The sequence below is a fragment of the Physcomitrium patens genome, chromosome 5 (assembly GCF_059467195.1).
Source record: "Physcomitrium patens ecotype Gransden chromosome 5, ASM5946719v1, whole genome shotgun sequence".
Classification (NCBI taxonomy): Eukaryota; Viridiplantae; Streptophyta; class Bryopsida; order Funariales; family Funariaceae; genus Physcomitrium; species Physcomitrium patens.
The window spans coordinates 3,664,970-3,676,257 of NC_143414.1; the positions used below are offsets into that span (position 1 = coordinate 3,664,970).

General features: G+C 33.6%; 1 protein-coding gene across 4 annotated transcripts; it reads left to right on the forward strand.

Moving 5' to 3' along the window:
* Positions 1 to 2,322: 2,322 nt before the first annotated feature.
* LOC112282991 (putative F-box/kelch-repeat protein At1g27420) lies at positions 2,323 to 5,564 on the forward strand. Of its 4 annotated transcripts, none has more exons than XR_016502853.1 (5): positions 2,323 to 3,096; positions 3,507 to 3,796; positions 4,028 to 4,387; positions 4,567 to 5,015; positions 5,178 to 5,564. XR_016502853.1 is itself a non-coding variant. In XM_073534442.2 (4 exons), the coding sequence occupies exons 1-3, from the start codon at positions 2,527 to 2,529 to the stop codon at positions 4,347 to 4,349; spliced, it is 1,182 nt and encodes a 393-aa protein (XP_073390543.1). In that variant the 5' UTR covers positions 2,381 to 2,526; the 3' UTR covers positions 4,350 to 4,391; positions 4,567 to 5,052. The 4 variants fall into 4 exon arrangements, 2 of the variants coding, with proteins under 2 accessions (XP_073390543.1, XP_024377030.1); XR_016502854.1 differs by having other exon boundaries at positions 2,381 to 3,096; positions 4,028 to 4,391; XM_073534442.2 differs by lacking the exon at positions 5,178 to 5,564 and having other exon boundaries at positions 2,381 to 3,096; positions 4,028 to 4,391; positions 4,567 to 5,052.
* Positions 5,565 to 11,288: the final 5,724 nt, after the last annotated feature.

Consider the following 11,288-nt stretch of genomic DNA (forward strand, 5'->3'; position numbering starts at 1 on the left):
TGTCATCAATAAATTTAAGGTAAAAAAATAAAAATTTGTGCATGGTAATGATATTGCAACTACAGCAAGACACTACTTTCTTAAAATTGTACTAAAGGTAAAAATTAAAATTTTGGACCTTTTTGTCAAAGAATGTAGGTATGTTCGAGTCTTCTTCGTAATAATAACAACATATATATATATATATATATATTTTTTACACGAAAAATATGCTCAAACCCATAAATTTATACATGGTGAAAGGTGATTTGGGAAGATTTCTTTATCTCAATTGTTTCATAAAACATTTAGAGGAGAAGTACTGCAAATATTCTATGTTTTTGAAGCTCTTTTACTACTTGATAATGTAATATTTTTTTTTAAAAATTCATAAGGAGAAAAGATGCATAAAAATTATTGGTTACTGAGTTTTGATCTATTTCATGATTTTTAGCTTAATAGAGTACTGTATACAATTAAGAGAAGCACTAAATATGTCACTAATGCTTCAAAAAAGAAAAGAGGTTAAAGACGTTATTGAAAGATATTTTGAAAGCTTAGACTTAATGAAGATGGATAAAACACAAAAGCACCAATATATATATATATATATATATATATGAGTACTAATTTTAGAAGCACAATCAGGGCATTTCAATATCAGTAACTTTCATGTGTAAATCCACAAAATTTGTAATTTCTTGAAAATTAAGCATTCTCGGCAACAGAGTATGAGGTGCTTGCAATTCACAGCTCCACTAATAAAAATCTGTCCACACTTCAAAAGTGACATCAAACTCAATTTGTTAACAAGCACATGTAAATCATTCATTCAAATATTACTTGGGATTTTATCTTTTTTATACTTAGAATGCAATCATAATTAGATTTTTGATACAATTCTCAAAGGAAAGATTCATGTGATTTTGAATTGTTCACATTAAAATAAAATAAAAATTTCATGTTCGTATTTGTTTATATTTATGATGAAGGGAAATATTACACACAAAACAAAAGGAAAAGAAGGAGTAGAAGTCTCTTGATTTTAATCATGTGATTGAATTTGTTGATTGAGACATGGAGGTGAAATATTTTTTGGGGTATTTTGCCATACATTTTGTTTATATATGTAATGTAGGAACAGAGGTTTTAAAAAGAATTATGTCCATGTATTGTGTACATCTACTAGGCTATGAAATGTATCATGAGACTTGATTTTGAGTGCCAAAGGCATGACTAGAATGCAATCATTTTTGTGTTACATGGAACTTAAAGTGCAAAGTCAGAGAACATTGGAATACTTCAATGAATCACTCCTGGTTTGAGGTTTATGACACAATTTCAAATTTAATCTAAAAATTACCTAGGAACCACCTGTATTTCATGTGAAGATTTCTAGAGCCCACCCACTATGTGGTATTACTTGGTGGTAAGGACAAGGTAGTATGAATATCATATAAAAAAAGTATTGTTGACTACATATACCCATGTGAAGTGGAGCACTTTGGATTGTGTAGGATCACACCACATTGAATTTTGAGATGAGCTTATTTTAGCATTCTTATATCCCGTTCACAATTATGATTATGATTATTATTATTATTATTTTGGAGTATGGATTTCAAACGCAAATGGAATTTAGGCTTTGTAGGGCCATTCCTCCCTTACACCATTTGTCTCAGTAATGATTGATCAATACTTGAATGAAGAGGACTTGGTCAATAAGTAGACCTTGGGGCTCCTACTTCACTTTTGCACAATAGATATGCTCTGATATTGGATAAGGAACAGCTGCTCATTTGAATCAGCACATACAGACTGAAGAAATGCTGTTACACCAAAATAATAATAATAATAATAATAAAATCAATAAAAGTTGTGTCTTTCTTTTTCTTTCTTCCTTTCTTAACAAATCCAGCTCTGTGCTCCATGGCATTTTCATGTTCCGTTACCTATCACAAGCACCCACCTCCAACACTGTTCAGAAAAGGACGTTGATACATATATCACTAACACACACACACTAAATAATAAATAAACAAATAAATAACCATCATCGTCATCATATACCCTCCCTTACATACAAAGAATTGATTCCTTGTCCCATATGCCATTGAATCTGTCACCTGTTATTTGGGTATTCTATTCCGCGGGTCCTCAATACACCATAAAACTCTTGCAAAGGCGGTACTTTCCACGTGGCACACATGTGCTGGTCGAGACACAGGAAAATATGGCGTGGCAGAAACCCCAAAAGGAGCTACCTCTGCAATGCAGACTGGAGAAAGCGACGAAGAAGCCTTTTGCTTTTTAGCCGAGTGCCAGTGATCAAAGTGGAAGATCAGAAAGGCGAAAGTTAACCGAACTGGGGGAAGCGGGGCAACGAGAGGGCCAGCCAGGGACGGGGAGGCAAGCAGATGTGGGGACTTGGTAGCGTGCAATCGGAAAGGGTAGCGCGCACACACCATTATATTCGTTTTCCATGATCGCTCGGAAGGGATCTGAAGTTGGAGTGCCCAGGATTTGCGCCGATTTGGTTACGTCTCGATGAAATCGCGCAAGCGAGAAGCTGCGACAGCGTCGTCGGAGCAAGGGATTTGCAGTTCTGGCGAGTGGAGAGGGGATGAGCGAGGAGGAGGAGGAGGGGCGTTGCTGCCCGGTTTGCCGGATGAGGTAGCTGCCCTTGTGCTGGCCAGGCTGCCGAGGTCGCTGCTGCTGGAGTTGAAGAGGGTCTGCAAGTCCTGGAAGAAGGCGCTGGAGCAGCCTTTCGTTGCGGAGACAAGGGCGGGGTTGCCGGGGTGCATGGAGGAGTGGTTGTATGTCCAGAGCTGGAATTCCTACACCGGAAAGGTGGCATGGTGGGCGTTTGATTGGCAGGTCGGGAAGTGGCTGTGCCTGCCCACTGTTCCGCGCAGGCGGGGTGTGTCGGCGGAGGTTTTCGGACGGGCGTCCGCCGTGCTGCGTGGGAAGTTGTATGTGATGGGGGGAAAAGCGGGACCTTGTGGTCCCACGCTGCGCGATCTCTTTGTTTACTGCCCCCTTAGGAATAAATGGTCGCGACGGAAGCAAATGATCAGCACACGTCACAGCCCTCTCGTCTGCGTCTTACGTGGGAAGGTACATGCCTTTGCTTCGATTTCGTCCTTGCTGCATCATACGATTGTTTGTTGATATGTTATAGCGCGACTGCACACGTTTGTTAGATGTCATGTCAAATCATGACTGGCTCTTGTGTCGTAATTCTTAGCCGACGCCTTGATGCATCAAGATCAATCTCGATGAGGTATGTCTTGTGCTAATTGGTTTCAAATTGGACGGAATTTTGGTTAAGTTTTTGGTTGGTTACACGGTGTAGGGTGCGTCTTGATTCTCGTCCAGAACGCTTAGATGTTCCCAACGGAGTAAAATCTTTGTGAATTAGTTAAAGATCGCGCATCAAGCAGCATCTTACATTCTCCGTTGTGTATATTGATAATGTGATTGTGTGAACAGGTGTGGTATCTTCTGACAAATATTTACGTGCGAAGTTGTACGTGCTAGGTGGGTTTGATTGGGATAATCAGCGTATGGATGCATCAGAGGTCTACGATTACGAAAAAGATGAGTGGGCTGTCATTGAGAACACAGGGCATCCTACGTTACCAGCTCCTTCGTGGTACAAAAAAGATTGGCGACCAGAATGGCAAAGCATTGTCCTTAACAACCAATCCTATTTTTGCTCCTACACTGAGGAAGACGGACGTGCTTTTATCAAAGAATATGATCCTGAAACTGGCATTTGGAAACTTAAAAAGCACAAGCTCAAGGCATTATTAAGGTGCAAATCTAGTAGTTTGTTTGAGTACCAATCATCAAGTATTCCTGTGAATCACAGAGGAAATTGTTTTAGGAACTTTGTGGTAGGGCATGGGCAGATTGCCATTGAAGCAAAACTCATCCCACACAAAAAGATCCCATATGTTCAGCAGCAACAGACTTGTAGTTTTGCTTGGTGAATTGTTATCTGAAACTGAAGGGTCACCTCTAGTCTTGGTTATTTCATGTGAAGGTATGGATTGAGCACGGTGCTGGCTGGGAAACTGCACACAGTGGATTGGGCAGCTGGAAGGGTACGCGTAGCTGACACCAGTGGCATGGGGTGGATTCAAATGAAGGAGATTCAAAATCTACCTTGGGTACAAATCTGGAGAGCTAATCCACAAATGGTGGGGCTCGGAACATCCTTGTTTGTTGTGAAAAGAGGCCTTCAGATTATGAGTATAGATGTCAGCAAAGTGGACTCCGGACAGTTGCTGCGCTTCTGGGGTGCCCCAATGGGTCCCGGTGTCAAGGATGAAGAGGTCCTCAGCTGCGAAGTATTGGCACTATGATCCTTGCCTTGTATTTCTGCTGGTCTTGAGCAGAGACTGTAAGTGAGACCACAGACCTTTTCATTTTTCATAGTTGGGAAATTAGCTGCTAGCGCTGGGAAAGGGATGTCATGTATTCAGATCCTTGCTGTGCGGTGAAGAAAAAAGCATTTTAAAGATGAGGGGGCGCCGGGTCAATGTTAACATTGTTCAGCACCATGCTGTGAACTTTTTGCAGGCTAGGATAACATGGGTCTATTACCTTGTGTTGAATTGATCTGAAGAGGGAGGGAGAAACGGTGTATGCTTAAATTTTCCCTCGTCACCAGCAGCACAAGGCTGCATCCTTCAGTTGGCAAAGAAATGCCATGAACCTTTTGATGGAAGAACGGAATCATGTGATGAGTCCCACCGGAAGGATCTTAGCGAGGTTTACATATGTTGTAGGCCGTTGGCGGATGGATCGTGTCGTAGATGTATTGGGGAGCCGAACCGTATAGAACTATTGAAAAGTAGAAAATTCTGTTTGCAAGCAGAGGATGTTGTTGCGTTGGAGAATGACTTAAAGAGCAATAGCATCCTGTTCCGTCTGAAGGACAATTCTTGCATGGCTGCATTTTTTGAGGTGCACCTAAATATCACGGTGTTCTTTGCCAGTGCCATCACTGAGCAGACTGCACAAATACTGTAAGCTTGGTTAATGCAGCGGTCTCCTTTCTTCTTATTCTTCTTCTTCTTTCTAATTCTTTTACTTACTAATGTCTCTAATTCTTTTCCTGCTTCTGATTGAAGTAGAATGATGTTTCGAAGTTTATCATGCTCATCTGCGTAACTTGAATCCTTTCACAGACTTGCACAGCTGCCTCTCCCAAAAATTGCCACAAACTGAAGATTTTGAAGTAAGGTGAGTGAGCAGTCCTGTTGTCACTGTTTCCAGTTTGTTGGGGTTTATGATATAAATGCAACTTTAGATGAAATGTGATCATGTTATTAAACCATAAAATTGAAAATGATGGTAGAAAAAACGTGAAACCGAGATATTGAATCCACATTTATTCGTCAATAAATCGTAGAACTATTCATGCACCAAGGCAGATTTTCAACTTTGAACGTCTGAAGTGACCTCAGGTGCCCATCGGTTGGGTTGTACCATATATTCCAATTGTGCTGTATGTGCTTTTTCAAACGTCTTTGAGATTTAACTTTGATATATATATATATTTATATTCTCATACATTTACAATTACACTCTTCATTAAGTTAGGCATTGGTTGAGCTATTAGTGAATCGATATTTTGAAAAATTCACCAAAATTACATGTTCTATTGCTCAGCTTGAAATTATGAAAGTGGTCTAACAGATGGATGCTGCACAGAAAGTTTAACTACTGTTGTCAATAATTAATAGATTTGGTATATACAATGGTGCGCTCTAGTTGATACAAGTGAGCAATATATCAAAAGAATGGTGAGCTGTGCAAATTTCAGCTTATAGTATTACCAGTTTGAAATTGATGATTTAGCATATATAATTATGGTATATTCTTATAAAAAGAAAAATCGCTTGAAATCAATATTTTGAAAGGGTTTTGAACTGTCTACTTGTGTGAATGTCACCTAAAAAACAAATGAGACTACCAATTTCTATTTCAATACAAGCTGATATTTTGTTTGAATACATGTAGAAGAGGAGTTCGGAATTAGGAACACTTTTGAACAATTATCAATGTTATCCACAGGTTAAACCATTTGTGGGAGGAATATCAGTACTTTGTCGTATTAACCCATTCATTTTGCATACTTATTTTCTGTAATAAATCAGTTTCGTACGTTGTTGGCTCAGTCTCCTAACAATGTGCAAAATACAAACTGTGCACCAAGTAATACACCTGTTTACAGATTATGGTTTTGAGTGATTGTACCCGATCAAAATACTTCAATCAACAGGCATTGAGACCTGAAAAGTCGACTGTGGATTCACACATTTCAAGCCTTAACTCCCAACTGTGAACGCATTGCATGGATTACGTGTAATCGATCATGTGCTCACTGGCAAGGTGGCACGTGTGCGGGCCTTGCTGTGGACCAACAAGCTATTCTCCATGAATAGCACTTTTTTCATGATGCACAACATTTTCACTCGTGATAATCTGATTTGAATTACAGTTATTATTATTTTTCTAGAGTTAAAATTATTGCATATCAACATAGTGATCTTAAACATTCTATGTATGTAATTAGCATGAAAAATTATGGTTTTTAAAAGGAAAAAACTATAATTTAAAAAATTAAAAATAAAAATAAAAAATCAACAAATATACTGTATTTGATATTAAACGTGTCAAAATATCTTTTTATCAGAAAAAAATGTGATGAAATTTAAATCATGAGATATGATTTTAATATTGTATACATATTAAAAAGTTCAAATAAAGTTCATTTTATAAAATTCATGTTCATACGTTCCAAAACTTTGTTGTATTACTTTGTAAAATTGAACCATTTTAAGTACTTATAAATAAATCATATTGGGTATAGTCATCTTCACTCACATCTTTCTTTGGCCCAAAGTATGCTTTGCCTATTTGGCACTTTTAGCCACACTTAATAACTACAATTGTTGAAAATAAAAAATATAAAAATTAGCTATTTCAAAACTGTCTTTGCTCAATAACTATTATTTGTGTTGTTGCTGCAAAGCCCAAATATCACATATTACCATGTCAGCATAGTAGTAAAACTTAGCAATACCAATGCATTCATTTTGTACATATCTATACTTATTGCTACTAAATACATTATTCCTTGCCACAACAATACATGGTTATACAATACTAATTCAAACACATTAAGATTATGTTACTTAGATTGAATATTACCTAATTTTTTTTTATAGTGGCTCACTCTATTTTTTATTGATATTTATTTTTAAATTACAAAGCTAATTTTATTCCACATTTGAGGTCTATTATTACATATATTTGAAAGTAAAAGATTTCTTTATTACAATATACTATGATATAGGAGTACCTCACAAAAATTGCATCAACTAAAATAAAGTCAATGTTATCCTTTTCTAATTCTTACATAGATTAAAATGGTTCTATAAATACATCTATATTGAAGCACTTTATCTAATGCCATTTCAAGCTTGTTATCATTTAGATATATAAAAAAGAATGCATTAATCTAAAATACAATGTGAAACTTTTTATATAAATGTATAATTGGTAGATATTGATGCTAGCTAATTAAATGCACTTGCCAAGATATAAAGTTATTGTAAGATAATAAAAGCAAAGATTATCTTTTTTATTAATATTAAAAATATTACTTTATGACTATTCTTAGTTGATATAATGCTAGTATTTATACAAAATAATTATATTAGTTTTATTCTTTCTTATTAAAGATTTATGTCTAGATATACTTGTTAAAAAATAAACTTACATAAAATTGATAAGAAAGAATCATGACTTAGACATGTATTTATAAAAAAAGAATATATAAGAATAATTATTACCAATCATAAATTACTAAAGAGACTAAAATTAAGACTAGGATGTGCAAAAGATATTAATAAAACTAAAGAAGATCTAAGTCTTTCCTATATATTTATTAATTAATAAAAAAATAATATAAAATATTTTAAAAGACCAAAAAGTTTGCAAACTAAGTGTCTAAATTGTAGGATGCTTATATAAGCAGATCTTAGATGTAAGAAATTTCTACAAGCAATTTTCAAAGCCATTTGGAATATATAAGGACATCTAAAAATAATATTTTATATGAGAATCTTCTTCAATTCTTTTTTGTATCAGAAAAGATATTTATCTATTTAATTTTTTTCTACTAACTTTTACTTGATTTTTTTTAACCAAGTTATCTATATAAGTAAATTCTAAAAATTTATGCTAAAATAATTGGTTATGATTATGCCACCTACCCATATAACATAAAGATCTTATTGCTTATGGTATATCTCTAAGCATAGCCTTTATCTCTCTAGAATTTATTTTTATCTTTATTAAAAATATATATATTTTGTGTTTGTAATGATGAAATTTCATCTAATTTTATATTCATTTATTAATGTATATTTCTAAGTCATTTAAATTAGTTTTTAAAATTTTAAAATTAAAATTTAGAAGACAAGAATTTTTTTTAAAGAAATCATTTTTAATTTATAAGTACTACTAATAATAATAATTCATTTCATCATCAAAAGATTTTTCTTCAAAAAATATTCTTTGTTATATGGCTTACAAGTTCTTTTGTAGCTAAGGCAAGATTACTAAACTACTGTTAAGTGTATTTAAATTATTATCTTTTCTTTCTATTTATATTTTTTATTCTATTTTTTAATTAAATATCAATATTTAATATTAAAATATTAAGTTTTATCTTTATTATGTAAATAAATATTATTACATATAATAAATTAAGTGCCATAAATCAATTATAAAATATACAATCTAAAGCAAATACAAATGTACAATCAACACACTTACAAGTGTTTCTCTCTTCTTCCTAATTGATTAAGAATCCTTCCATTTATCTAGGAAGATAATACATATATAGTAAAAAATGGATGCTATAATAATGCTACAAAATTGTATACAACCAAGTCAATATTCTAGCAACTAGACCACCAAAATATGTGAGATATAAAAGAAAGAATCTTCAATCTTTGTCAATATATGAAACATGATTAAAAGACTTCTTACAACAAGAACAAATCCAATCTCATGAAGAAAGAGTCAAAAGAAGTAGTATGAAGTATCTCATATGCCATCCATATTAGCATTGATCATACAATAACATGGTAGCAACTCATTTCTTCTGACCACATATAAAGAAAAAAAGACCATTTGGAACAATTACTAATTTAGAATATACTAAATCATCAATAGAGAGATGATAAGAGGCACAATTCTTAGAATGCTCTTAACTTTCTTGTCCATCTTTGCCTTTGAGCAATAAAATACCATTGAGGAACATATTCTTGATACAAAAAATTATACTCTTTGATTTAATATTGTAAATACAAAAAATCTCTTTTAAAAAATCACTACAAATAAGGTCAATAAGCTCCACTACAAATGTAATCATATTATAAAATATCACAATATTCAGTAATAAATAAGAATTCCAGAGCCATTGACATGGCTCTCTTAGAAAACTTTTGTAACAAGATATAGATAAGATAATTATATAGATAGATAGAAACATGGAAGTTTCTAGAATTGAGATTAGGTTAGTGTACCATGTAGGATCCATAATAGAATATTCTATAAAAAATATAGGACAATTACTTAGATAGGGTCTATTGTGGAATCTTCTAAAAAAGACTTAAGGTAGTTATTTAGGTAGAATCTACCATAGAATCTTCTAAAAAAAGAATTTAAGGAGGTTATTTAAGTAGAATCTACTACTTAAGAATATTCTAAAAAGTCCAAGGTGGTACGACAAGGTATAAATAGGAATGGCTAGGGCCTTTTGGGACATGTCGTCAGATATGGCTTCAGACCTTTTTTCTTAGTAAAGTTTGGTTTTGCATCTTTTTGTTCAGTTCTATTCTGTTCTTTTCTTGGTTGCTCAATTTGTCTTTCATGTTCTATTCTGTTTACTTCCATTCAGTTTTGTTTTGGTCTATTTTGTCTTATTTTGTGTTGAGGTTTAATGTTGCTATAGAATAAAAAGATCTTGGATTTTTTGAGATAGTCTGATTTTATTCTCATTGGTATCAAAGCGAGTATTAGACTATTTGCTTTTGGTAGCATTGTTGTGATGTAATATGACTATATAGTGAAATTATAATCAAAATTGAATTTCTAATTAATATCTAATTATCTTAGTTCAATTATAATTTGAAGTGTCTAAACATGGCTTTTATAAAAGCCTCTTAGGTTATTTTCTTATCTTAATAGTTAGTAAGTTGAAAGTTAGTTAGAAATTTTATCTTCTAGGTTGTAGAGACTCTTCTACTACCTGAGAAAGACCATAAATTGATAAAATCAAGTTAAAAGAGGTGAATAATTAGTATAGTTGGTACTAGGATTAAGTTGAAAGTAGGGTTGGGCTAAAAAATCCTTAGGATAGGTTAGATTGATATTTGGGGATTAGTCGTTTGTAAGATAGGATTGAAATCAGACTTCTAGCCACAAAAATGACAGCCTAGGATAAAATAGGGATTCATTTGAAGATCCGAAGTTAGAGTTCGAAAGTTAGCTTGAAGTTCTTTTCAAAGGCATAAGGATTGTTTTTGGAAGGTTTTTGAGGACTTAACAATTATTATTCAAAGTCAAGGTTTGTATTGGTGATTTGGATTTTATATAATATGATTAGGGCTAGCAATTTTGGCTACTTCGTGCAATTGGTGTAACATCTATGGTTGAAAATTTGATAATATTTGGATTATTAGATGTGCTAAGTGTATACAAAATTTTGTGATAACCTAACGGCATGATTTAGAGATATTTGGTTTTTGGCACAAGAGGGTTTCAAAAGTTGGCAATTTGAAGTTGGGTAGGATTTCTGTGATATCTGAAGATCTATGAGTTGGATCAAGGTGAAATTTGGCATAATATTGAAGGACTTGAAGATCAAGCTGCATACCAATTTTGAGTCAAAGTTAGCGGTTGAAAAGACAGAAATCACTATAGGGATTTTTGCTTCACTTTTCAAGTTGGTGGCCGAATGACATCAATGCAATTTTTGGAGGTTTTCTCACGATTTTTAAGTTAGATTGGATTAAAAATTCTTGAGCATATAGAAGACTTACATTGACAATTGCATGCAAAATTTTACATCAAGTGGATGGTCGGATTGGATGTTACAGCTTGTTAAAGGTCACTAATTAGGATTGGGACTTATAAGAAAAATCTAAATTGCTTAAATATGAAAGTAACGGGGTAATTGGGATTTATGTATGGTTAAGGCTACTAAGAAGAATTTTTTT